This window comes from Perca fluviatilis, chromosome 1, assembly GCF_010015445.1.
Source record: "Perca fluviatilis chromosome 1, GENO_Pfluv_1.0, whole genome shotgun sequence".
Lineage (NCBI taxonomy): Eukaryota > Metazoa > Chordata > Actinopteri > Perciformes > Percidae > Perca > Perca fluviatilis.
Window position 1 is genome coordinate 476294 of NC_053112.1, and position 23518 is coordinate 499811.

General features: G+C 40.6%; 3 protein-coding genes and 1 pseudogene across 3 annotated transcripts in view; all 4 read left to right on the forward strand.

Annotated features, from left to right (window-relative positions):
- The first annotated feature begins 1568 nt into the window (after nucleotides 1-1568).
- LOC120566503 lies at nucleotides 1569-7405 on the forward strand (annotated as a pseudogene).
- A 2913-nt stretch (nucleotides 7406-10318) lies between these two features.
- Nucleotides 10319-17989, forward strand: LOC120566531 (zinc finger protein RFP-like). The gene is made up of 2 exons (XM_039813059.1): nucleotides 10319-10439; nucleotides 15825-17989. The coding sequence occupies exon 2, from the start codon at nucleotides 15827-15829 to the stop codon at nucleotides 17474-17476; it is 1650 nt and encodes a 549-aa protein (XP_039668993.1). The 5' UTR covers nucleotides 10319-10439; nucleotides 15825-15826; the 3' UTR covers nucleotides 17477-17989.
- The window catches only part of LOC120566458 (E3 ubiquitin-protein ligase TRIM21-like), a 69218-nt gene continuing 56032 nt past the window's right edge, over nucleotides 10333-23518 (forward strand). The window contains exon 1 of the mRNA XM_039812956.1: nucleotides 10333-10439. The gene's annotated coding sequence lies outside the window, so the exon portion shown is untranslated. The remainder of the gene's footprint in view (nucleotides 10440-23518) is intronic.
- Nucleotides 10334-23518, forward strand: part of LOC120566597 (E3 ubiquitin-protein ligase TRIM21-like) — a 22846-nt gene continuing 9661 nt past the window's right edge. The window contains exon 1 of the mRNA XM_039813130.1: nucleotides 10334-10439. The gene's annotated coding sequence lies outside the window, so the exon portion shown is untranslated. The remainder of the gene's footprint in view (nucleotides 10440-23518) is intronic.

The following is a 23518-nucleotide window of genomic DNA, read 5'->3' on the forward strand; positions in this document are numbered from 1 at the left end:
GTTAATATCAGATGTATCCGTCATAGAGAAAGATGATAGAGAAGATGTGATTGAGGATATTATTTATTTTTATTATTTATTTGTTTATTTAACAGGGACCATACAAGCAAACATAGTTACAATACAAAGCCCGTAACTGATGCGCAGCATATAGAGTTTATAGGTAGTGCTAATTCTCAACTCTTGTCCCTGATAATGGGAGTGAAGAAACTGGAAAGTAGGCAGAGCAATGCAGAGCAGTTTTTGCCAGAGGATCCAGGACTATGGCCAAATAAATTAACAGATGATCAGAGAGACACACCATAGTAGGCAGGTTAACAAGTAAAGGTACAGGGAAAACAAACAAAATTTAGTAGTAACCACAGTAAAGTAGGCCAGAGAATGTTGAGAAAGGAGGTTTGAAATGTGTGTTATCAGGCTACTCTAAGCATTACAGTTAATAGTTATTACCCTATAAACATCTAGGCCTACAGATTCATGTGTACAGAGGCCCGATTATTTTTATTTTTTGGGGGGCCAGGAAGGGGGGTTGACAACATGGGGGCCCGTCAGGACTGCCTATGCATAGGGCCCAGGGTCTGGTGCTACGCCCCTGATTATTGGTATTACATGTTATTTTATCACCGGGAGTTTGAACCGTTTTCCTGCTGAGCTCAGCGATGGGGGGTTTCTCCGAGAGTGGTGCAGTGTCGCCCGGACACAGCAGACACGGACAGGGCTCTGGCTCCGGCAATAACGGCAAGAAAACGTCGAAAAAGTTGCCAACGAAAAGAGGCCAACGAGGCAGGAAAAGGAGGAATAAAAAGAACAACAGGAACAACAGAACACCGCCGCCGTATTTCCCACCGGAGGTAATTTAGCTGCCGTTCTTTAGCCCGGGGATTAACGGGGACCTCCAGCTAGCTAGTTGGGCTGCAGCAAACCGTAGCTTGTTTCAAGCTAATTACTGACACATTTAGTTTACACCGCATTAATAAAATGGATCTAACATGGCGCCAGAACACTGTTATTGTGAGCTAGGCTTTATACAGGAGTCCTTACAGCCGATATCTGCTCTTCTCTCTTGTCTGGAGAAAACGTCACACCAGACTCCATTACAATATGTGACAATTAAAGAGGATTTGGTCTGAAATGTTAAAGCACAAATGTCAAAGAAGTTGGTTGAAGACATTTTCTGAAATAATAAAGACCAATTAATAATTCGGCGTAGAGTTTAGTTAGAAGAAGCAGTGTTTGCTTTACTATTTCTTGCGTTCAACTTTCAACACGTAAAGCTCCGTACAGCTGAGTTATGAGGTGGAAGGACTCTGGAATTACAGGACAAACTGTTGTGTTAACAGATATTCAGGCAATGTCACTGTATGCCGAATTGTCAATGTCATCTCTTCGATATAGGTACAGGTCTGGATTTGATTATATTTGTTATACGATTTGATGCAACGTTGCAGATGTGTGTGACGTCTCTCTCTTTGTGTCCAATAAACTATAAACTAAACTCTTCTGGTTAAAATAAAGCTGAGACACATTAACGTTTCAACACACATAATAAATCATTAGTTGTAGCATGACCACTGCTCCATATCAACCAGACAACACCCTGGTATTTCACTTTAAGAGTGCACATGAGAGGGAGGAAACAGACCACAGAGCTGCAGTAAGAGGAGGAGCAACACTGGAAAGAGGAGAGCTTCAACGTCACACTCCAGAAATGAAAGTGAAGTTTGTCAGAGTGTCAGCCACGCTGCAGTCGAGACAAGACTCTGTTTCTCTCTGAAAGAAAACTCAAACTGACTTCATCAGGTCTTTCTCAACAACACAGCAGAGTCTCTGCCAAACACTGGTGAGTACAGCTGATCACATTTACACTTTCTACAACCAGGATTAACACTAAACTTCAGCTCTACTCACAAAGGATGTTCCACTCTTTTAATTACTTGTGAAATTGGTAACAATATAACTATGGCTGTTTGTCTGCAGGCCCACTATACAGTAGCCCACTTTAACAGCTTTAAGGCTTTTTTTTTTTTTTTTGGCATTTTCCTTTAATGGATAGGACAGGGGAAGAGAGATGGGGAAGACATGCAGGAAATCCTCACAGGTCGGACTTCTGCATCGAGGCACAAACCTCTTTATATATGCGCCTGCTCTACCAACTGAGCTAACCCGGCCACTTCAAAACCATTCTTACCGGCAGTGTTTATTTCTTGATATTCTGATTGTCTTGTTGATGATACGTATTATATTTGTTGCATGATTTGATGCAAGGTTGCAGATGTGTGTGACGTCTCTCTCTTTGTGTCCAATAAACTATAAACTAAACTCTTCTGGTTAAAATAAAGCTGAGGTACATTAACGTTTCAACACACATAATACTTCATTAGTTATAGTATGACCATTGCTCCATATGAACCAGACAACATCCTGGTATTTCACAATAAGAGTGTACATGAGAGGGAGGAAACAGACCACAGAGCTGCAGTAAGAGGCGGAGCAACACTGGAAAGAGGAGAGATACAACGTCACTCAAGGAAATGACAGTTAAGTTTGTCAGAGTGTCAGCCTTAAATGGATATGACAGCTACATATGAAAGGAGAAGAGAGAGGGCGAAGACATGCAGGAAATCCTCACAGGTCGGACTTCTGCATCGAGGCATACACCTCTGTATATATGCGCCTGCTCTACCAGCTGAGCTAACCCGGCCACTTCAAAACCATTCTTACCGGCAGTGTTCCAAATTTGTGACAGTTGTTTAATAAAAAGGTTTGAATATTGGTGCCAGGGCAAGTGTATATTCAGTAGGTAGAGTCTTCAGTTTGAGCTCCTCCAGACCACCTGAGGTCTCCAGTCTTGTTTCCCCAGCTGCTGAGTGGAGTTAGGCCGGTTACACACTGCACGCGTCTCGCGAGCTTGTCCTTTTTTTTTTCGGCTCCCTTGTTAACAGGTTAGAGCTTACACACTGCCGGCGTGAGACGCAGAAATAGAACCGACGCCTATTTTTCACGCGAGCGTGTTGGAAGCGTTTCCAGGCAAAATAGAATAGGAAAATATGTTTATATGTCATTTAGACACGAATGCATATTAATAAATGACATATTGATGTTTGAAAGTCTAGGTTTTGACATCAATGTAGATATAAATGTAATAAATAATTTCGGAGAAAATATTTTCAAATGTTGCACCGGTCATACAGAACAAAATATTCTGTAACATATTTTGCAGTCAATACTGCCGACGTTGTCTTGCTTTAATCAAATCAGTAGGCTATATATAAAGGGTAGGATAGGCTACGATAACAACATAGTGTGAGTGACGGTCCAACATCAGATAGGCTATATCGGCTCTTTACAGCTACACAAAGTTGTTATAAACAGACAGCCCACTTGCCCATTTATCAGAGTTTGAATCTGTCGGCGCTATGTCCTGAGATCAGCCCTCCCTGTACCTAGCAGCAGGAGCAGCGCCACGTCAGACACGCTTCTGGTGTGTAGGACACAGAAAAATCCACGCAGCTGAGACGCAACAGAAACGCCACGCTCGCGAGACGCGTGCAGTGTGTAACCGGCCTTACGGGGGATAGCTCTGGAGACTCCAAACCCACCTCCCCCTGTGCTGTCTGACCAGAGCCTAAGCTACTGCAAGTTATTTTAATAAGTTTCTTTTTAGCTAAATACTCTGAGTAAATGTAATTCCCTCTGTTAAACAGTGTAGCATATGTCGAGGGCTCTTATTCTGAAAGGAAAGAACAGAGACGACACCCGCCTCTGTGTTTTTGTATTATCCCTCCTGTTGTCCTTAAGGTCAAATTTCACCCATTTTCAAAAAGTCCAAAAATAAAATAACGGGGATGGTTCCAGACAACTCAAGAAAAATAAATGATCAGTTCACTACTTTAATTTCATTCAAATTGGCTGTGTTATTCAATTTCAAAGCGTTTAAAATAAAATTAAAATAAAAGATTAAAGAACATTGAAAAAAAGTGTCGGGGTGAAATAACAAAAACTTCACAAAATAATCGGAATAACTGACGAACACGTTGAGAAAAAAAGAATAACAAAAACATTGTGAAAAACGAAAAGTGTCGAAAAAGATGACCAAAACGTTGAAAAAAGTTGTAGTTTTTATTATTTATTTATTTATATTTCTTAATTTTAAATCTGGACCCAGAAAAAAAAAAGTTGCACGGTTGACGGGAAGACAACATAAGGGCTATGATCCTCATAAGTAAACAACACAACGTGATTGGTTATGATGCTTATATTCAGTGTAAAGCTCAGAAAAACTGACCTTATTCCATGAAAACAATTACATTGCTTTATCATAGCATGATATTCGAGTTGCATGAAAGTACTCATGATGAAAACAGAAGTTATAAAAAAATACTGATGTACGAATTAATAGCACGAGAAAAACGTTCCCAGTGTGTAAAGGCCTTAACTTATGTGCACAGTGTTCGATAAACCCAGAAATGTACAGCGACGATGTCCAGCAGCCCATCAGTACCCTCAACATGCAGAAGTGTGCGAGGGCCTGTTCATCACTGCTTGCAGCTTAACCCCTTGACGCCTGAATTTATTCACAATTATATAAGAACTTTATTATGTGTGTTCCTGGCTCCAAACTGATGCTAAATTAAGTTGAGATTGTTAATGTGTCTATAGCATATAGAATAGATATAAATTGAGGTATGATGCAAATTAGCGACAATAGGCATTTATGGTAAATTCTTTACAAAATGGTAAAATTAATAAAACACATTTTCAAGTAATTGACAAATAAATGAATCTTGACAACAGCAAGAAAGAAAACACTCTCCTACTCCCTAACATTGACAGTAGTCTTTTTAGGGTTAGGGGTAGGGTTAGGGTTAATTTTGCTTCCGTGAACTGGATGTAGTTCCCACTCTGACCGGTCCTACGAGAAAGCCGTGTGTGCAAAAGGTTCCTAGGTATTTATCGCATGTAAACAAACCGGCATTGGGGGAATACACACGCTATCTCGCCTGCAGTCAGAATGGAAGGGGTTTGATGCAAATTAGCGACAGTCGGCGTTAAGGGGTTAAATTAAAACTGTGTTTTGAATATAATGTTTTTCTTTTTTTTCACACCATGTTTAGATATGGCTGCTGCAAACTATCTGCCATCTGAAGATCAGTTTCTGTGCTCCATCTGTCTGGATTTGCTCACTGATCCTGTCACCATACCATGTGGTCACAACTTCTGCAAGAACTGCATCACTGAACACTGGAATACTAGTGACCAGTACTTGTGTCCCTTATGTAATGAGGCCTTTACCACCAGACCTGATTTGAGGGTCAACACTTTGTTCTCTGAGATGGTTTCTCAGTTCAGACAGTCAGCTCAACAGAAAGCCAGCAGCAGCAGCTCAGAGCAACAAGTGTCCAAACCAGGAGAAGTTCCCTGTGACGTCTGCACTGGAACCAAACTGAAGGCCCTGAAGTCCTGCCTGGTGTGTCTGGTCTCCTACTGTGAGACTCACCTGGAGCCTCATCTGACAGCTTCACGTCTGAAAAGACATCAGCTGATCGACCCTGTGGAGAACCTGGAAGGCAGGATGTGTACGGAGCACGATAAACCTCTCTGAGCTGTTCTGTAAGACCGACGCAGACATGTGTCCGTATCCTGCCCCTTATTCAGACCACAAGACGCATGATGTTGTTCCTCTGAAAGAAGAATATGAAGGAAAGAAGGCCGAGCTGGGGAAGACAGAGGCTGAAATTCAGCAGATGATCCAGAAGAGACGACTGAAGATTCAGGAGATCAAACACTCAGTCGACCTCAGTGAGGAAGATGCAGACAGAGAGATAGCAGAAGGTGTTCAGGTCTTCACTTCTCTGAAGGAGTCTGTTGAGAGAGGCCTGAATGAGCTCATCAACACCATCAAAGAGAAGCAGAAAACAACAGAAAAACAGGCCGAAGCTTTCATCAAAGAGCTGGAACAGGAAATCTCTGAGCTGATGAAGAGAAGCACTGAGGTGGAGCAGGTGTTACGCTCTGAAGACCACCTCCATCTTCTCCAGAGTGTCCAGTCCCTAAACATCCAACAACCTCCACCCACCAAGGACTGGACAGAGATCAGCCTCCGTCCATCATCATATGAGGGGACTGTGGTGAAAGCTGTGGTTCAACTGGAGGAGACACTCAGTAAAGAGATGAAGAAGCTGCTCCCTGAGTCTGAGCTGAAGAGGGTCCAGCAGTATGCAGTGGATGTGACTCTTGATCCTGATACAGCACATCCTGATCTCATCCTGTCTGATCAGGGGAAACAAGTCAATCTTGGTGATGTGAGGAAGAATCTCCCAGACAACCCAGAGAGATTTTCTAATTGTGTTTGTGTTTTAGGAAATCATGGTTTCTCTTCAGGCAGATTTTACTTTGAATTTCAAGTTAAAGGAAACACCGATTGTGATTTAGGAGTGGCCAGAGAGTCGATCGACAGGAAGGGAAGCATCACACTGAGCCCTCAGAAAGGTTACTGGACGATATGGTTGAGGAATGGAAATGAGTACTACGCTCTTGCTGACCCTCCAGTCCTTCTCTCTCTGAAGTCTCCTCCTCAGAAGGTGGGGGTGTTTGTGGATTATGAGGAGGGTCTGGTCTCCTTTTATGACGTAGATGCTGCAGCTCTTATCTACTCCTTTACTGGCTGCTCCTTCACTGAGAAACTCTTCCCATTCTTCAGTCTCTATACGAATGATGGTGGTGAAAACTCTGCCCCTCTGATCATCTCTCCTGTCAGAGTAAACTAATCACTGATCTCATTTCAGGTATTGATTTATTTTCAATCAAGGGAACAAATGTACATATTCATATATTTTACATCACATTTTACACATGATTTACACTGTATTCCATTAATTATCATATGATTAAATGTGCAGCAATTCTTTGCAAATTGAACCAAACTTCATCTTGACATATTTGGTGTCTTTAGAAACGTATTTCTTCTGGAAGTTATAATAAATGTCTGTGGGTTTCACAGAGGTTTGAATATATATCGTCCACATAACGTGTGTCATGATGCATCAAATGAATGTGTTGATTGACATTTTTATTTGATGTGCAGCCACAGAAAACATATTGCTGAATATTTCATTGTGTCATGAAGCTTCATTTAAGAGTAAAGCCTATTACACCCCATAGTGTCTACAGAACACAGTATGAGTCGTTGTTATACCAGGTATAAAAAGTTAATGGATGTTTCTATCTTGTATGAAAAGTGTTTTGGATAATAACTAGTCACTTTGGCCATTTTTTATTTGTTTCATGAATTCAGTTTATGAGTCAAAGAAATCTGTAAATATGTGATTGTAGAATAAAAACTTTAAAATAAAGCAGGTGTTGAACACAAGGCCTGAGTAAGCAGTGACTTGAGCACTGGAGGAAATGTACAGTAAGTAGAGCTTTGTTAGCAGTGCTGTTCTTTAATAAAAACTGGTTTACACAACTCATCTATTGCAGATACCTAGAAAGTTATTTCTGACTAGAAAGAATTAAATACAGATACCTGCAATAAATATCCAGTCTAGCTACTAAATGCTAAAATGGCCACTTATACTATTTAAGAGTTTCATTTTAGTTTTGACTAGTACAATCAAAGTTGTAGATATCTTGAATATTATATTATATCTTGGATATCTTTAATTACCATTCTGACTGGTTAGAATATAATTTTGACTAGGACAAATGCTATTATAAATATTTAAAATGTAATAACAGATAGGAGGATAATTCCATTAAATGTTGAAACGGCCTACCATAGCACCTAAGACCTTTTTCCTGTTTTCATCTATAGTTGTTCTGCAGAGCTTCTTCTTGCGGGTAACATCTGACAATAACAAAAACTTTAGTTTTCTATGTTGTAAGTTCACATTATTGTTTAAAGGCACATTTCAATACTGACAACACATGTTGTATAATCTCTCTGAAAGAGTCAAACAACAGTAATTGATAAGTGCAGAGTATTAATTTAAACTCTGAACATTTCTTGAGAGCTGACAGCCTTCCTCATGTCCGAGCACGTCTCCATGACTCCCTGCTCCACTGCGGCAGCAACACCAGGCCTCCATGTAGACCACTTACTGGTGTTGTGACACAGAACGACCACTAGATGGATCAAAACACAAAGGAACGATGAGACAAAGTTACTGTACTGCTGAACACACTGTTGGTCATGTACAGAATAATCACTCATGATGGACGAGGACACAACCAACAACCTCACATATGTTTTCCTTCAGGAGGAGACCCCATCTCCTCCATCTTCACCAGTTTATAAAGAGAAAATCTACTGGTTTCAAGAACTTTCTGGAAGTCTCGTTTTTTTGATTCTCGTCCTGGGTAACACTTTACAATAAGGTACACAAAAAAATAGGTAGTTAATGATTAGTTACTGTTTTTGAAAGGGTAGTTACCCTTTTTCAGAAGGGTAACGAATGATTAGTTACCCTTTTTAAAAAGGGTAGTCACCCTTTTTCAGAAGGGTAACGAATGATTAGTTGCCCTTTTTCAGAAGGGTAGTAATGTGACGTGTGTATGGCAGAAGAAAGAGGACCCAAATGCAGAGGGAGGCAGGCAGGCAGGCAGGAGATGGTTGAACTCAGGGATTTAATACAACAAAAAACGGCAGCACAAAAACTGGAAAACTCACATAATCACAAACTGACGGGCAAAACAAAGGCAGGAGCAAACAGACACAAACACAAGGCACAGGGAAGCTACACAAGACGATCTAACAAGAGACAGAGGGAACACAGAGGCTAAATACAAGAGGTGATGAGTAAATCAGGTGAAACACATCAGGGCGGGGCAGGACAATCAACAAAGGAGGGAAAACACAGGAAGTAAACTGGACAAGACAAGACAGAAAACAGACTATCAAAATAAAACAGGAAGCAGAACATAAACAGGGAAATGCACGACAGGAAAATACACCACTAAATACACACAGACCACAATACATAAAACAGGATACATCAACACAACAGGGAACAGAAATATACAGAATGAATATACAAACACAGGAAACATACAGAAATCAATAATACAGGCAACAGAAATGAACAAACAGGTGACAGAACTGTCCATAGCCATCACAAGTTACCCTTTTTCAGAAGGGTAGTTACCTTTTTTTGAAAAGCGTAACTACCCTTCTGAAAAAGGGTAACTAATCATTCTTTACCCTTCTGAAAAAGGGTAACTACCTTTTTGAAAAAGGGTAACTACCCTTCTGAAAAACAATAACTAATCATTAACTACCTATTTTTTTGTGTACCTTATTATAAAGTGTTACCGTAGAATTATCTAACATGTTGTGTTCCTCTTTTGAGAAATAAACTCAGTTGCCAGTTTATTAGGTACACCTGCTAAAACTAATGATGTCTAATACAACATACTGCAGTAAATCAAACTAATATCAATGAGGGTAGACTAAATAACAGAAATAGGTCAGAACTATAGTAACATATCTAAAACATTCTTATTTCACACATTACATTATATCACTTCTATTACAATATAAAATACCATATTGCTGCTACAGAGGCAGATGTTTTGAAAAAAATCTTCATTCATGTAAACTGTGTGGATGAATGAATGAATCCAGCAAAACACTTTACATACAACATGAGAGCAAACAGGAAGTAACTCTTTATCTTTGATGATATTTTTAACTCCCCAATGTTACATAAAAATTTTTTTTTTTTTTAAAAAAAAAAAAAAAAAAAAAAAAAAAAAAAAAACAAAAAAAAAAAAAAAAAAAAAAAAAAAAAAAAAAAAAAAAAAAAAAAAAAAAAAAAAAAAAAAAAAAAAAAAAAAAAAAAAAAAAACAACAAAAAAAAAAAAAAAATTAAAAAAAAAAAAAATTTTTTATAAAAAAAAAATAAAAAATTATTTTAAAAAAGTAACTATATTCAATGTGTGAAAAGACCTATAGTTAATGTGTAAGTATAGATTTTATTTCCTGATATTCTGATTGTCTTGTTGATGATACATATTATATTTGTTATACGATTTTATGCAACGTTGCAGATGTGTGTGACGTCTCTCTCTTTGTGTCCAATAAACTATAAACTAAAGTCTTCTGGGTAAAATAAAGCTGAGGCACATTAATGTTTCAACACACATAATAAATCGTTAGTTATAGCATGACCATTGCTCCATATCAATCAGCCAACATCCTGGTATTTCACAATGAGAGTGCACATGAGAGGGAGGAAACAGACCACAGAGCTGCAGTGAGAGGAGGAGCAACACTGGAAAGAGGAGAGATACAACGTCACACTCCAGAAATGAAAGTGAAGTTTGTCAGAGAGTCAGCCACGCTGCAGTCGAGACAAGTCTCTGTTTCTCTCTGAAAGAAAACTCAAACTGACTTCATCAGGTCTTTCTCAACAACACAGCAGAGTCTCTGCCAAACACTGGTGAGTACAGCTGATCACATTTACACTTTCTACAACCAGGATTAACACTAAACTTCAGCTCTACTCACAAAGGAAGTTCCACTCTTTGAATTACTTGCGAAATTGGTAACAATATAACTATGGCTGTTTGTCTGCAGGCCCACTATACAGTAGTCCACTTTAACAGCTTTAAACAGTCTCTCTCTGTCAGTTCTCAGGACTTTAGGAACTGGTTACTGATCATGTCCTACACACTACTTTCTCTATTTCCTCTGGCTGTTTCACAATAAAAGCTTTCCATCAGAGAACCAGTGGAAGGCTTTTAATGTGAAGCAGCTGGAGGAAATGTACAGTAAGCAGAGCTTTGTTAGCAGTGCTGTTCTTTAATAAAAACTGGTCTACACAACAGGGTGTGGACATATTCTGTGCTGTTTTATCAGAGTAGCGCTTCAGCTTGCTGCCCCACTTTAATGGGCTTGTTTGTGCACAGCTTGGTACAAGTTAAAACACATCTGTCAGGGCTGGCCGAGTGCTGATGTAACAGGGTTTATATATTATGCCATTCCACTTGCCATTATTGTTATTTAATATCAATGTAGAATTATTAGCTCAAGGGTGCCCCCTCTCTGCAGTAGTTAAATTCCACTGGCTGCTGTGTATTCATTGCCAGTGTGCCCAAGGTGAGTTGCAGACTGCAGCACGGAGTAAACATATTGTGTATTTATGTCCGTATATTCATTGTATGAACATATGTGGACTGTGATTTATGAACATATTGATAAGAGTTACAAGTGGATTGTTGTGCCTTTTTCAAGCGCCAGAATGTTAAAATAGCGGCATAATGCACTTTCTAGCTAGCCTTTGTGCTGAAATAACATGCTAGTCTTTTGTAGTGTGCTGCGTGTAAGTTACTTTGAGCCAACTGTATACTATACTATATATTCTATACTCTGTTCTTATTCATATAATAAACGGGCCCATCGCAGCGTAAAGCTCAACGAGTCTCCCGCTAGACATTCGTCATTCTACACACAATGCAAAGTCAAGGGGTTACTCAAACCATAGAAGTGCAACTGAGCGTGGTTACACTGAGGCAGGAAAAGGATTCTGGACTGAAAGTGCATGACACGATAGGGCAGATGCAGGTGTAGAATTTATTATTACAGAAAATAATCCAGGTTTACGTGAGTCTTTAAGAATCCAAACAAGGTACAAATTCCAAAAGTAGTAACTGGACTCCGCTATGGCATCAAAAGGTCCAAACCAAAGAGTTACGTAGAAAACAGGAACAAGCAGTTACACTCAACAACAATGATGATATGACAAGGACTGAACAGAAACACAGGGGCAAATGAGCAGGGAGGGGGCCAACAGGTGAAACAAAGGTAAACCAAGACACATGAAACCAAAAACTACAAAATAATACAGGAAGTAAACCAAGCCAAACATATAAGATGAGTTCAGGATAAACAGAACAAATAGGGAAACAGGAATCAATTGAAAAACAGAGCAAGAGTTAACAAAATAAAACAGAAAATATAACAGAAACCCACAACCCTAACAACTTCACCATCATATGATTTACTTAAGATAACAGTCATCACACTTGTTTCTTTTATACAAACAATGAGGCGCTCAACGGTCCCTGTCACTAAAAGATATTGTTTTTGTTGAAATTAGTATTTTTTACATTTCTGAGAAACTTGGGATGCTGATAAACTTCTGAAAATTGCAATACATGTCAGAACTGGTGAAAAACTCAACGTTCTGCAGTCTTTGAGGTCGGGCTTGGCCAGCGGGCTCCATAACGCTCCCAAGCACACGCCAGGGTTTGGATAAAATCAGGGCTTTAAATGAACTTTTTTTTTTTTTTAGTTACCAGCCAATCAGATTTCCACTAGCCAAGTTTGTTTTTTCCTAACTAACTCAACTACTTAATTTCAGTTCCTCTGGTTTAGCTCATAATCAATACCACGCACACTAGGCACGTAGCCAACGGTGGTATGACATGTCATGACAAAGTGTTCATGGGAAATGCAGGATTAGAGCTACAAGCAGTGTTGCCAAATAAAGATTATGTTTCCAAGCCAAAGATACACAAAACCGGCCAAATATCTTGGCACAAAACAGACCAATATTGAAAAATATCTGCAGTCGGCAGATTCAAAAAGACGCTTCAATTCATCCATCACCGGCCAAATTGGCTCGTAACTTTAAAATGTTACCCGCCAAAGTTAATTTTCACGCGCATTTGACTGGTGTCAATTAAAAGCCCTGGATAAAATTCCTTTAATTTTACAGGAAATGTGGTTGGACCATTGCTCTCATCTTTAAGAATATATTAAAACACTTTAATACTTTAAATTTTGACAAGGGTCAGCCATTTTGGATTACGTGCGTTTATTTTCATGTTTGAGGTCTTTAGGATGCACACAAATGTTACACCCATATTTAAACAAGTAATAATTTAGATTTGATGTGGCAATTGGGCTTTTGGTGCTCCCAATTACTTTCAGTGTTTGACCACGTTTTTGATGCCCTTAATTCCCTGTTGACACCCCTACACGAAAACTCACAAAATTCAACACACACATCAAAAAATTGGGTTTTCTCCGGCCAAATATTTGGCGGTCCAATCAGCGAACAGAGGGAGTGGCTGAGAACGATGACGTTAAGGTCATGAGCTAGAAAGATGCGAGCGAAGCATTCGGTCCGTTGTGGCAACACTGCTAAATATCCAGAAGTTAAAGCCCGAGCAAGAACAATCTTTGCTGAGTTGTATTGGTGGCCATGATGTTGTGGCCCTCCTCCCCACAGGGTTCGGGAACAGTTTGATTTTCCAGATCGCTTTGTTAGTGGTGAAGGAGTTGGCTAAGGCTAAGGCTAAGGCTAAGGCTAATGCTAGCGATGCTAATGCTAAATATAAGCCAATAGTTGTTGTCGGTCTTCCCTCTTGTTGCACATGCGCATGACATACATCACGACCAAACGTTAGCGATTGGTTCTGGCAGATCCAGAGTGGCTCTGGGCAGATCCAATAGTTTTAAACTTCAACAGAGTACCCGCCTTCAAGGAAGTTAACACTTGTCAATGGAGAGAGGCCAGACTCTCTGGACAAATGAAATGGACCAGAGTCTGGTAGGACCAGGCTAATGGACCAGAGTCTGGTAGGACCAGGCCAATGTACCAGAGTCTGGTAGGACCAGGCTAGTGTACCAGAGTCTGGTAGGACCAGGCTAGTGTACCAGAGTCTGGTAGGACCAGGCCAATGTACCAGAGTCTGGTAGGACAAGGCTAGTGTACCAGAGTCTGGTAGGACCAGGCTAGAGGGGTTATTGGATTTGTTTCATATTTTATTAGTATAACCCTAAAAATAATGTGACGGTAATTTGCGAACGATGATATCATAAGTCATGTGACAACATGCCATTTTAGGCGGTTCACAGGTATGAAACTGTTAGAACGCCCTCTTTCGAGATTCAACATGTCCATCTGAAATTGGGTCAGCAGAATCTCAAGACCTTCACGGTGCCAAATTGGAAAGCTCCTGTGTTACCCTGGAATGACGTGATGTGTCGGGCAATTTGGATATTTCACCATAACACAGGAAGCTGTTAACTTGACGCTGTCCAGGGCTGGACTGGGACAAAAAAATTGGCCCTGGCATTTTTGTCCCAGGCGGCCCACACCCACCGTGATTGGTCAGACACATTCCCTGCAGACAGTCCTCTTAAAATATGCATGCTATGATATGAGTTGCCTAGTGTTCAGCGTTCATGTGATCATTATGGATCCTTCAAGAAGGGTCTCAAGATTTATCTGTTGATCTTACACTTAAATAATTCATTCATACTTAGAGTTATGATTTGTATATTTATATTTCATTTATATTATATTATATTTTTTATATTGATATTTCATATTGTATTGTTATTATTGTTATTGCTATTTTGCTTAATATTAGCTTAGCAACTTTAAATTTAATTTTAACTATTGTAAGATTCATATTTTGTTGCTTTGGACATAAGTGTCTATAACCATAACCATAACCCTTGCCAAAAGCTACAATAAAGCTGAGAGTAGTACAGTATAGGCATTGGAAAAGAGCACCAATACAAGAGAAGCTAATTAAGCCATTCAAGGAACGCTGATGCTTGTATCAACATTGATTTCATAGATCACACAGACTTTTCAGCTACCAAACAGGCTAACCACTAGCATTTTCAATGTAAGCTTAAACAGATAGGTTACTTGACAACCACTAACTTTAATGTTACAGCCAAACTGCTTGTTATCGTTATGGCACACGCGCGCACGCCGCGACGCACGCACGCACACACACACACACACACACACACACACACACACACACACACACACACACACACACACACACACACACACAGCCTCCCTCCCTTCCTGAGAGTCCCTGTTAATTTGCCTACTCACCACATCGTGATCTCCTCTCTCTTCCATCTTTTCCTCACTCGCTCCCATGGCCCTGTCATGGTCAATCTCCTCCTCCTCGGCTTCTTCCCTGTCATGAAGCTGTTTCTGCTTCTCTGTATAGCCAGCCACCTCTCCTCCTCCTCGGCTTCAGGTAATGCTGATGTTGAAACAGCTACTACAGCCCCAAACATGTCCGAAATTTTTGAGGAATCCGCCTGTAGATTCTTAATCTTTTTCTCCTGTAATTTCTCTGCACCTCCCTTGCCCTTTGGTGGTCGTTTGTCCATTATAACGTGAATGCTAAACTTCCAGCATAACTATAACAGCTCGTGTCTCAGGGCCGGGAGGCGTGACCATAGTGGGATTCGTAAATTTGCGGCCCGGAGTGGGGAAGGAGTTTCCTGGATTTGATTGGGTCAGGCCAGTGCAAATAAAGAAAATTAACCAATGGGCCGCTGTGAGTTCTTTATGGGCTGGCCCGGCCAAAAAATAAAAAGGCCTATTTATATCGGCGATTCAGCCCAAAAATGCTTCGGCCCACCAGGAAAATGCCCGGTATACTAGATGGCCAGTCCAGCCCGGATGCTGTCCAATCTGACCCAAATTGCTGAAGACATCTAAACGCCTATTTTAAGTTGAATTTATAGCGCTACCTACTGAAAGTTAGTCGTATGTGACACAGATCATTTGATTTACATGAAATGAACATATGATGAACAGCAACATGACATTACATAAGTGTGTGTTCTCTAGCGCCATATAGTGGACACAGGAAGTGGTACAAAATGTACAATACCTCATTTTCAGTGCCACACGCTTCACGCAGGAAATTACGTCCAACGTTCCATTAGTATTCTCGACAGGAATGGGCGATAGCTCGTTCATGACGGCTTGAAACAGGAAACTGTTTAAGTAACTGTGTTTTGAATGTTTTCTTTTCTTTCACACCATGTGTAGATATGGCTTCTGTGAGCATTCTGCAATCTGAAGATCAGTTTCTGTGCTCCATCTGTCTGGATGTGTTCACTGATCCAGTCACCACACCATGTGGTCACAATTTCTGCAAAAACTGCATCACTGATCACTGGAATATTAGTGACCGGTGCCAGTGTCCCTTATGTAAAGAGGCCTTTACCACCAGACCTGATTTGAGAGTCAACACTTTCATCTCTGAGATGGTCACTCAGTTCAGACAGTCAGCTCAACAGAAAGCCAGCAGCAGCAGCTCAGAGCAACAAGTGTCCAAACCAGGAGAAGTTCCCTGTGACGTCTGCACTGGAACCAAACTGAAGGCCCTGAAGTCCTGCCTGGTGTGTCTGGTCTCCTACTGTGAGACTCACTTGGAGCCTCATCTGACAACGTCAGGCCTGAAAAGACATCAGCTGATCGACCCTGTGGAGAACCTGGAAGGCAGAATGTGTACTAAGCACGATAAACCTCTGGAGCTGTTCTGTAAGACCGACCAGACATGTGTCTGCATGCTCTGCACTGTTTTAGATCACAAGATGCATGATGTTGTTCCTCTGAAAGAAGAATATGAAGGAAAGAAGGTAGAGCTGGGGAAGACAGAGGCTGAAATTCAGCAGATGATCCAGAAGAGACGACTGAAGATTCAGGAGATCAAACACTCAGTCGACCTCAGTGAGGAAGATGCAGACAGAGAGATAGCAGAAGGTGTTCAGGTCTTCACTTCTCTGAAGGAGTCTGTTGAGAGAGGCCTGAATGAGCTCATCAACACGATCAAAGAGAAGCAGAAAACAACAGAAAAACAGGCTGAAGCTTTCATCAAAGAGCTGGAACAGGAAATCTCTGAGCTGATGAAGAGAAGCACTGAGGTGGAGCAGCTCTCACGCTCTGAAGACCACCTCCGTCTTCTCCAGAGTGTCCAGTCCCTAAACATCCAACAACCTCCACCCACCAAGGACTGGACAGAAGTCAGCGTCTGTCCATCATCATATGAGGGGACTGTGGTTAAAGCTGTGGTTCACCTGGAGGAGACACTCAGTAAAGAGATGAAGAAGCGGCTCGTTGAGTTTGAGCTGAAGAGGGTCCAGCAGTATGCAGTGGATGTGACTCTTGATCCTGATACAGCACATCCTGTTCTCATCCTGTCTGATGATGGGAAACAAGTGAATCATGGTGATGTGCGGAAGAATCTCCCAGACAACCCAGAGAGATTTTCTCTTTATTGTATTGTTTTAGGAAAACAGAGTCTCTCTTCAGGCAGATTTTACTTTGAGGTTCAAGTTAAAGAAAAAATTAAATGGACTTTAGGAGTGGCCAGAGAGTCGATCAACAGGAAGGGAAACATCACACTGAACCCTCAGAAAGGTTACTGGACTATAGGGTTGAGAAATAGAAATGAGTACGAAGCTCTAGCTGTCCCTTCAGTCCTTCTTTCTCTGAAGTCTCCTCCTCAGAAGGTGGGGGTGTTTGTGGATTATGAGGAGGGTCTGGTCTCCTTTTATGACGTAGATGCTGCAGCTCTTATCTACTCCTTTACTGGCTGCTCCTTCACTGAGAAACTCTTCCCATACTTCCATACTGGTAATAATGAAGGTGGTAAAAACTCTGCCCCTCTGATCATCTCTCCTGTCAGATTAAACTAATCACTGACCTCGTTTCAGGTATTGATTTATTTTCAATCAAGGGAACAAATGTACATGTTCATATATTTTACATCTTATTTTCTACAGAATCTGTTTCCTGTGGTGATTGATTTACACTTTATTCCATTTATTATCATATAGTTAAATGTGCAGCAATTCTTTGCAAATTGAATCAAACTCCATCTTGACATATTTGGTGTCTTTAGATACTGATATCTTCTGGAAGTTATAATAAATGTCTGTGGGTTTAACAGAGGTTTAAATAGATATCGTCCACATAACATGTATCATGATGCGTCAAATTAATGTGTTGATGAATTTTTTTGTTCATTTTAAATATCTAAAATCAAAAGTGCAAATCTGATGGGACAATTAGGATCTAAGAGGTATATGGTGTAAATTGGTTGTCCGATGTTTTATTTGTTATATTCCTCAATAATGAGACGTGAAAGAAAAAGTCTGAATTATTGTGGCATAATTGCAGAATTAAAGTCTGTTTGTTGAGACTAAGAATGTTAATGGTATTATTCCTAAATCAGTTCTTCTGATATCACTTTAAACTGCTGGTTCTGTTCTTTCTACCCCAACAGTTGTACCTTTTACTTTTATATGTAAGCCACTTTCCTGTTTGGAGAACCTGCTGTTGTTCTTATTATGAAATTGATAATTTAAAGTGTTTAGACATAATGGTTAACCCTCCTGTTGATCTCAGGTCAAATTTGACCCATTTTCTAAAAGTTTCTATATCAGAAATTTGGGTTTCTATCAACCAAAATGTCCAAAAAAAATAACGTGGATGGTTCCATACAACACTATTTACAAGTAAAATAAATGACCAGTTCATTACTTTCTTTGAATTTGGGTGTTTTATTTCATTTTATAGCATTTGAAAAAAAAATGATAGAACGTAAAAAAACGTGACAAAAATGACGGAAAAAGCTTAAAAAAACAGGGGAAAACACGACAGAAATGTAAAAAAAAAAAAAAACATTGGGTAAAGGGAAAGAAAACTTGGAAAAAAACGACAAAAAAGCAGCAGAAAAAGTAACATAGTTGGCAGGACACGACAACACGAGGGTTGTCCTTGTTTACAAAAACTTTCTATATCAGAACTCTATCAGAATGTTGGAAAAAGCTACAAAATATTTTTTTTTTAAACGCTTAAAAAATGACCTAAAAAACATTGCCAAAGGTGACAAAAACTTCGTAAAGAAAACTAACAAAAGTGAAAAAATACATTGGAAAAAGAGACAAAATACTCGTTTAAAAAATTGAAAAAAAAATACATTTTAAAAGTGATAAAAAAAATGATAAATAAAATCGACAAAAACTTCGAAAAGTGTAGAAAAAGAACAAAATAAAAAATAAAAAAAAAAGTTGCATGGTTGATGGGAACACTTATTGAGAAACTGAATGGGATTTTGAGTTCTGGAACCACACTGTTGCATTTTATTTTGAAAGAGCCGGAAGCTGTTGAGCGGAGCCAAGTTGACGGTGTTTGTGATGCTGAGGAGAGAGCATCCTCCGCGGCAGGTCTCCACACAGGCAGGCCGTGTGTTTAGGGACATGTGATGTCTTTATTATTGGTATTACATGTTATTTTATCACCGGGAGTTTGAACCGTTTTCATCCTGAGCTCAGCGATGGGGGGTTCTCCGAGAGTGGTGCAGTGTCGCCCGGACACAGCAGACACGGACAGGCCTCTGGCTCCGGCAATAACGGCAAGAAAACGTCGAAAAAGTCGCGAACGAAAAGAGGCAAACGAGGCAGGAAAAGGAGGAATAAAAAGAACAACAGGAACAACAGAACACCGCCCGTATTTCCCACCGGAGGTAATTTAGCTGCCGTTCTTTAGCCCGGGGATTAACGGGGACCTCCAGCTAGCTAGTTGGGCTGCAGCAAACCGTAGCTTGTTTCAAGCTAATTACTGACACATTTAGTTTACACCGCATTAATAAAATGGATCTAACATGGCGCCAGAACACTGTTATTGTGAGCTAGGCTTTATACAGGAGTCCTTACAGCCGATATCTGCTGTTCTCTTGTCTGGAGAAAACGTCACGCCAGACTATTTACAAAATGCTAATATGTCAAATGCACGGCTTGCCCAGGAGGTGACACCTCTCCAGCTACCAGTCCACCTCCATATTTCTGTTCTTACAGGGACTTGAACCATCAACCCTCCGGTTCCCAACCCAACTCCCTACGGACTCAGCTACTGCCACCCCACGTATGACACTCATTTCCTCCAGGGCAGCATTTCAGGCTCACCAACAGTTTCTTGCTTAAATCCCTGCAAATGTACATGAAAGTCGAGGTTTCTACATGTAGTCACAAGTTCATTAACCTTTTTTGTTTCTTCTTCTTCTTGGGCTTCAGTCTTTCTGCAGTTTAAACTCTTTAGAGGTCAGTGTGTCAAGCTGCTGTGAAAACTTTCCCATCAGAGCGCTGACTGGCAGCACTAAAGCTCAGACTGGGCAGCAGAGCAGACTCTCTGCCAAACACTGTTGAGTATAGCGGACCAAAATATCTGCTGGTTCTCTAATTCAGCAGTGGCATGACATGATCATTGTTACGGCCACACACAAACACTATTTAAAAAGTGACCATCAACACCTAATAACACCAAACCAGAAGGTAGAAAAACATAGATCAAAATGTATTCACAAATTAAACTACAATTAATTAAACCAAAACTATGAGAGTCTGGAGGTCTGGCCAAAATGAACAAAAGAAGAGAAGAAGCCTAGGCCAACCCATCAAGGGCCGTCAGACCCAGAACTCCCCCCCCTAACCAAAGAGTAAACTAACTAATAACAAAACAAAGCCGCGAAAACTAGACTACCAGACCTCCATCCTCAAAACAAAGACACACAAAAGCAAAAATAACAAAGCAACAAAAGGACAACGATGATCTGTGCCGCTTCAATCTCCCCCCAAGCGATTTCTGTCTCCCTCTTATATCCAGGGGCGGGGCCACCCTCAATCACAGATTGGGAACACCTGAGATGAACAGAGAGGAGGAAAGAGAACAGGGCAGGGAGCACGTAACAATCATCACGTGTGTTTTGGATATATTTATACTCGTGTCTTGGTAATACTAGACTTAAAATGTGTTTTTGTATGCATGTCATTACATAGGCCTACATTCAGGGCTTGACATTCCCCACTCTGGCTATTATTTAGTTGGTGACGCAACATTTTTGCTAGCCACTATTTTGTGGGAAATTACATTATTATAAATATAGTTTTATTTGATTAGAGTTGACCGTGGTGTGCTACAATTCACTTGAACTAGAATTACAACCTTTTTAAATGTAAATGACCACCCAAATGTAGGCTCCAACAGTGATGACATCTTCAGCTGTGATAAGGTTGTGTTTAAAGCTCCTTCTGTATGAAAACATGCAACCGATTAAGATAAAGCATAGCTTATTATTGCATAAGTGTTGTAGGGGTGGAGAAGATGAATTGGAAGAGGTTAGCAGCGCGTGCTTACATGTCTCTCAGCGGAGTCAGCAGCTGGCACGTGTTCCCAGTAACGAGAAGTGAAGCACACAGAGCAAAGGTCCTTTCCTGCTGCACGCAATCTCCACTTCTTTTACAATCGCCTTGTAAAAATGTATTTCTTCCACAAAAACAACACTTGGCATGGCTGGAGCTGATCTGTAAGACCGACCAGACATGTGTCTGCATGCTCTGTACTGTTGTAGATCACAAGATGCATGATGTTGTTCCTCTGAAAGAAGGATATGAAGGAAAGAAGGTTGAGCTGGGGAAGACAAAGGCTGAAATTCAGCAGATGATCCAGAAGAGACGACTGAAGAGATAAAAGTATTGACGTGGAGCTCAGGTCTTGTGTTGAAAACCTTCGGACACAGGTACTGGTCATTGGTATTCCAGTGATGTCGTTTTTGCAGAAGTTGTGACCGCATGGTATGGTGACAGGATCAGTGAACATCAGTAGGTGGCGCTATGACTATGACTTAATACAGGCATGTAGATGTCTTCAGAAATTTAGGGCAGATTGTACAGCGTAAAGTCAATTTACAACAGCTTCCTGTGTTATGGGGAAATATGGAACTTGCCTCATCCCAACCCTGGTGTGAGTTTAGGAGTGCTATGGATCCTGCTGGCCAAGCCCGACCTCAATCCCTGCAGAACTTTGCTATTTTTGCCAGTTCTGACATGTATTGCTATTTTCAGAAGTTTTTAAGCATCCCAAGTTCCTCAGAAATGTAAAAAATAAAATTGAGACTACAATCTCTACAAAAACACTATCTTTTAGTGACAGGGACCATTGAGCGCCTCATTGTTTGTGTAATAAGAATCAAGTGTGATGACTATTATCTTCAGTAAATCATATGATGGTGAAGTTGTTAGGGTTGTGGGTTTCTGTTATATTTCCTGTTTTATTTTGTTAACTCTTGCTCTGTGTTTCGATTGATTCCTGTTTCCTTGTTATCTGTTCTGTTTTTCCTGAACTCATCTTTATGAATGTATGTTTGGCTTGGTTTACTTCCTGTATTATTTTGCAGAGGCGACGTCAGCCGATTTTGCCGGGGCTTAAGCCCCGGATGTATTTTAAAAAGTTGACTGACAAATATGAAACCGGACAATAGCCTGTGTAAACGTGCCTGATCACCTGGCCATTCATACGGGACACTTATTTCTTCGCGCCTGTCACAAAGGAATCCCTCCCGCTCTCTTTCTCTCTCTCCGATAGAAAGAGACAGGATGAGTGGGGAGAACTGTGGTAATTGGAGCCTATATGTGTGTGTGTGTGTGTGTCTCTCTCTGTCTGTCACCCGGTCTCTCCGTGTGCCCGTGTCTCACTGTGACGTTGTTGTTGTCGCCATAGCGACTGCAAGCAACGGTGATTAGACTGTGTTGAAAGCGCAACTTTTCAAGCTGAAGCCAAGAAGTGCTCTACCATTAGGCTACATTCAAGTTAAAGTGGTGTGAGAAGTGGTTCAACTTGGAAATTGCAACTATAAGGATTAGCTCTATCAACCTTGCATTACAGTGCTTAGCCTACATGTTTTGGGGATGAATCTAATGTGCTGGTGTTTCTGGTTGTTACATGCTACAAGGTGGAAAGGGGAATCTAACTCCATAAGGGAGTGAATACGTTTTGAGTATAAGGTGAAAGAAAAGGACAGCATAAGTTTAAGTAGGCCTACTCCTCCATGACTCCTCCAAATCTCAGGGAGCACACATGGGATGACATATATTTTGAATGTGTACAAAGTTTTGAACATGAGCAGAAATCTTGCTCAAACACATCTGAAATATTACAGTCCAGGGGTCTCATTTATAAACGTGGCGTACGCACAAAACGGGGCTGAAAACGTGCGTACGCCACTTCCCACGCAAAGGTTGTGATTTATAAAAAACATACTTGACGGGAGAATGTGCGGTCCTCCATGCAAACTCTGAGCCATGCGTACGCACATTTTGGAGACAAAATAGGAATTGGCGACGCAGATGGTGAGGTGGTGAACTGAAGTCAGACTGCAGAAAGTAGCCTCCATGTGGGAATAACGATTAGGCTACTCTTAATATGTTCAAGTATTAATGCCTCTCGCACATTTCTTCACACAATATCATGAAGATTAAATCCAGCAGTGTTATTTGCGCTTGTACTGAGTGATAATTGTTCCATAAACACCTCCAGCTCAAATCTTAAATCAAAACTCATTCTTAATATTTAATCGGCACTGTCTCGCCGTCACATTGTCCGCTACGGAGCGCAGGAGGAGGAGATGGCCCGACTGCATGGAATACAGGATAGCATCAAATACCCTAGCATTAGATAACGGCAGAACACTGTGTAAATAACTACATATCTGTCTTTAAAACTGTGCGTATATCATCAAATGTCAAAGTCTGGAAATACAGCCGTTAAGCTCTTGCACAATCGTTACACTTAACGTCCTCGTTATCGGTCTAAACTTTAATACTGTTTATAACAAACCCTGCATGAAGAAAAGTGTGCTTGCCTATTACATTTCGATTTCAAATTGTATCTCGGCGTGGGGG

Excerpts from the sequence above, each read along its gene's own strand:
- LOC120566531 (XM_039813059.1), top strand. The coding sequence starts at position 15,827 with ATGGCTTCTGTGAGCATTCTGCAATCTGAAGATCAGTTTCTGTGCTCC.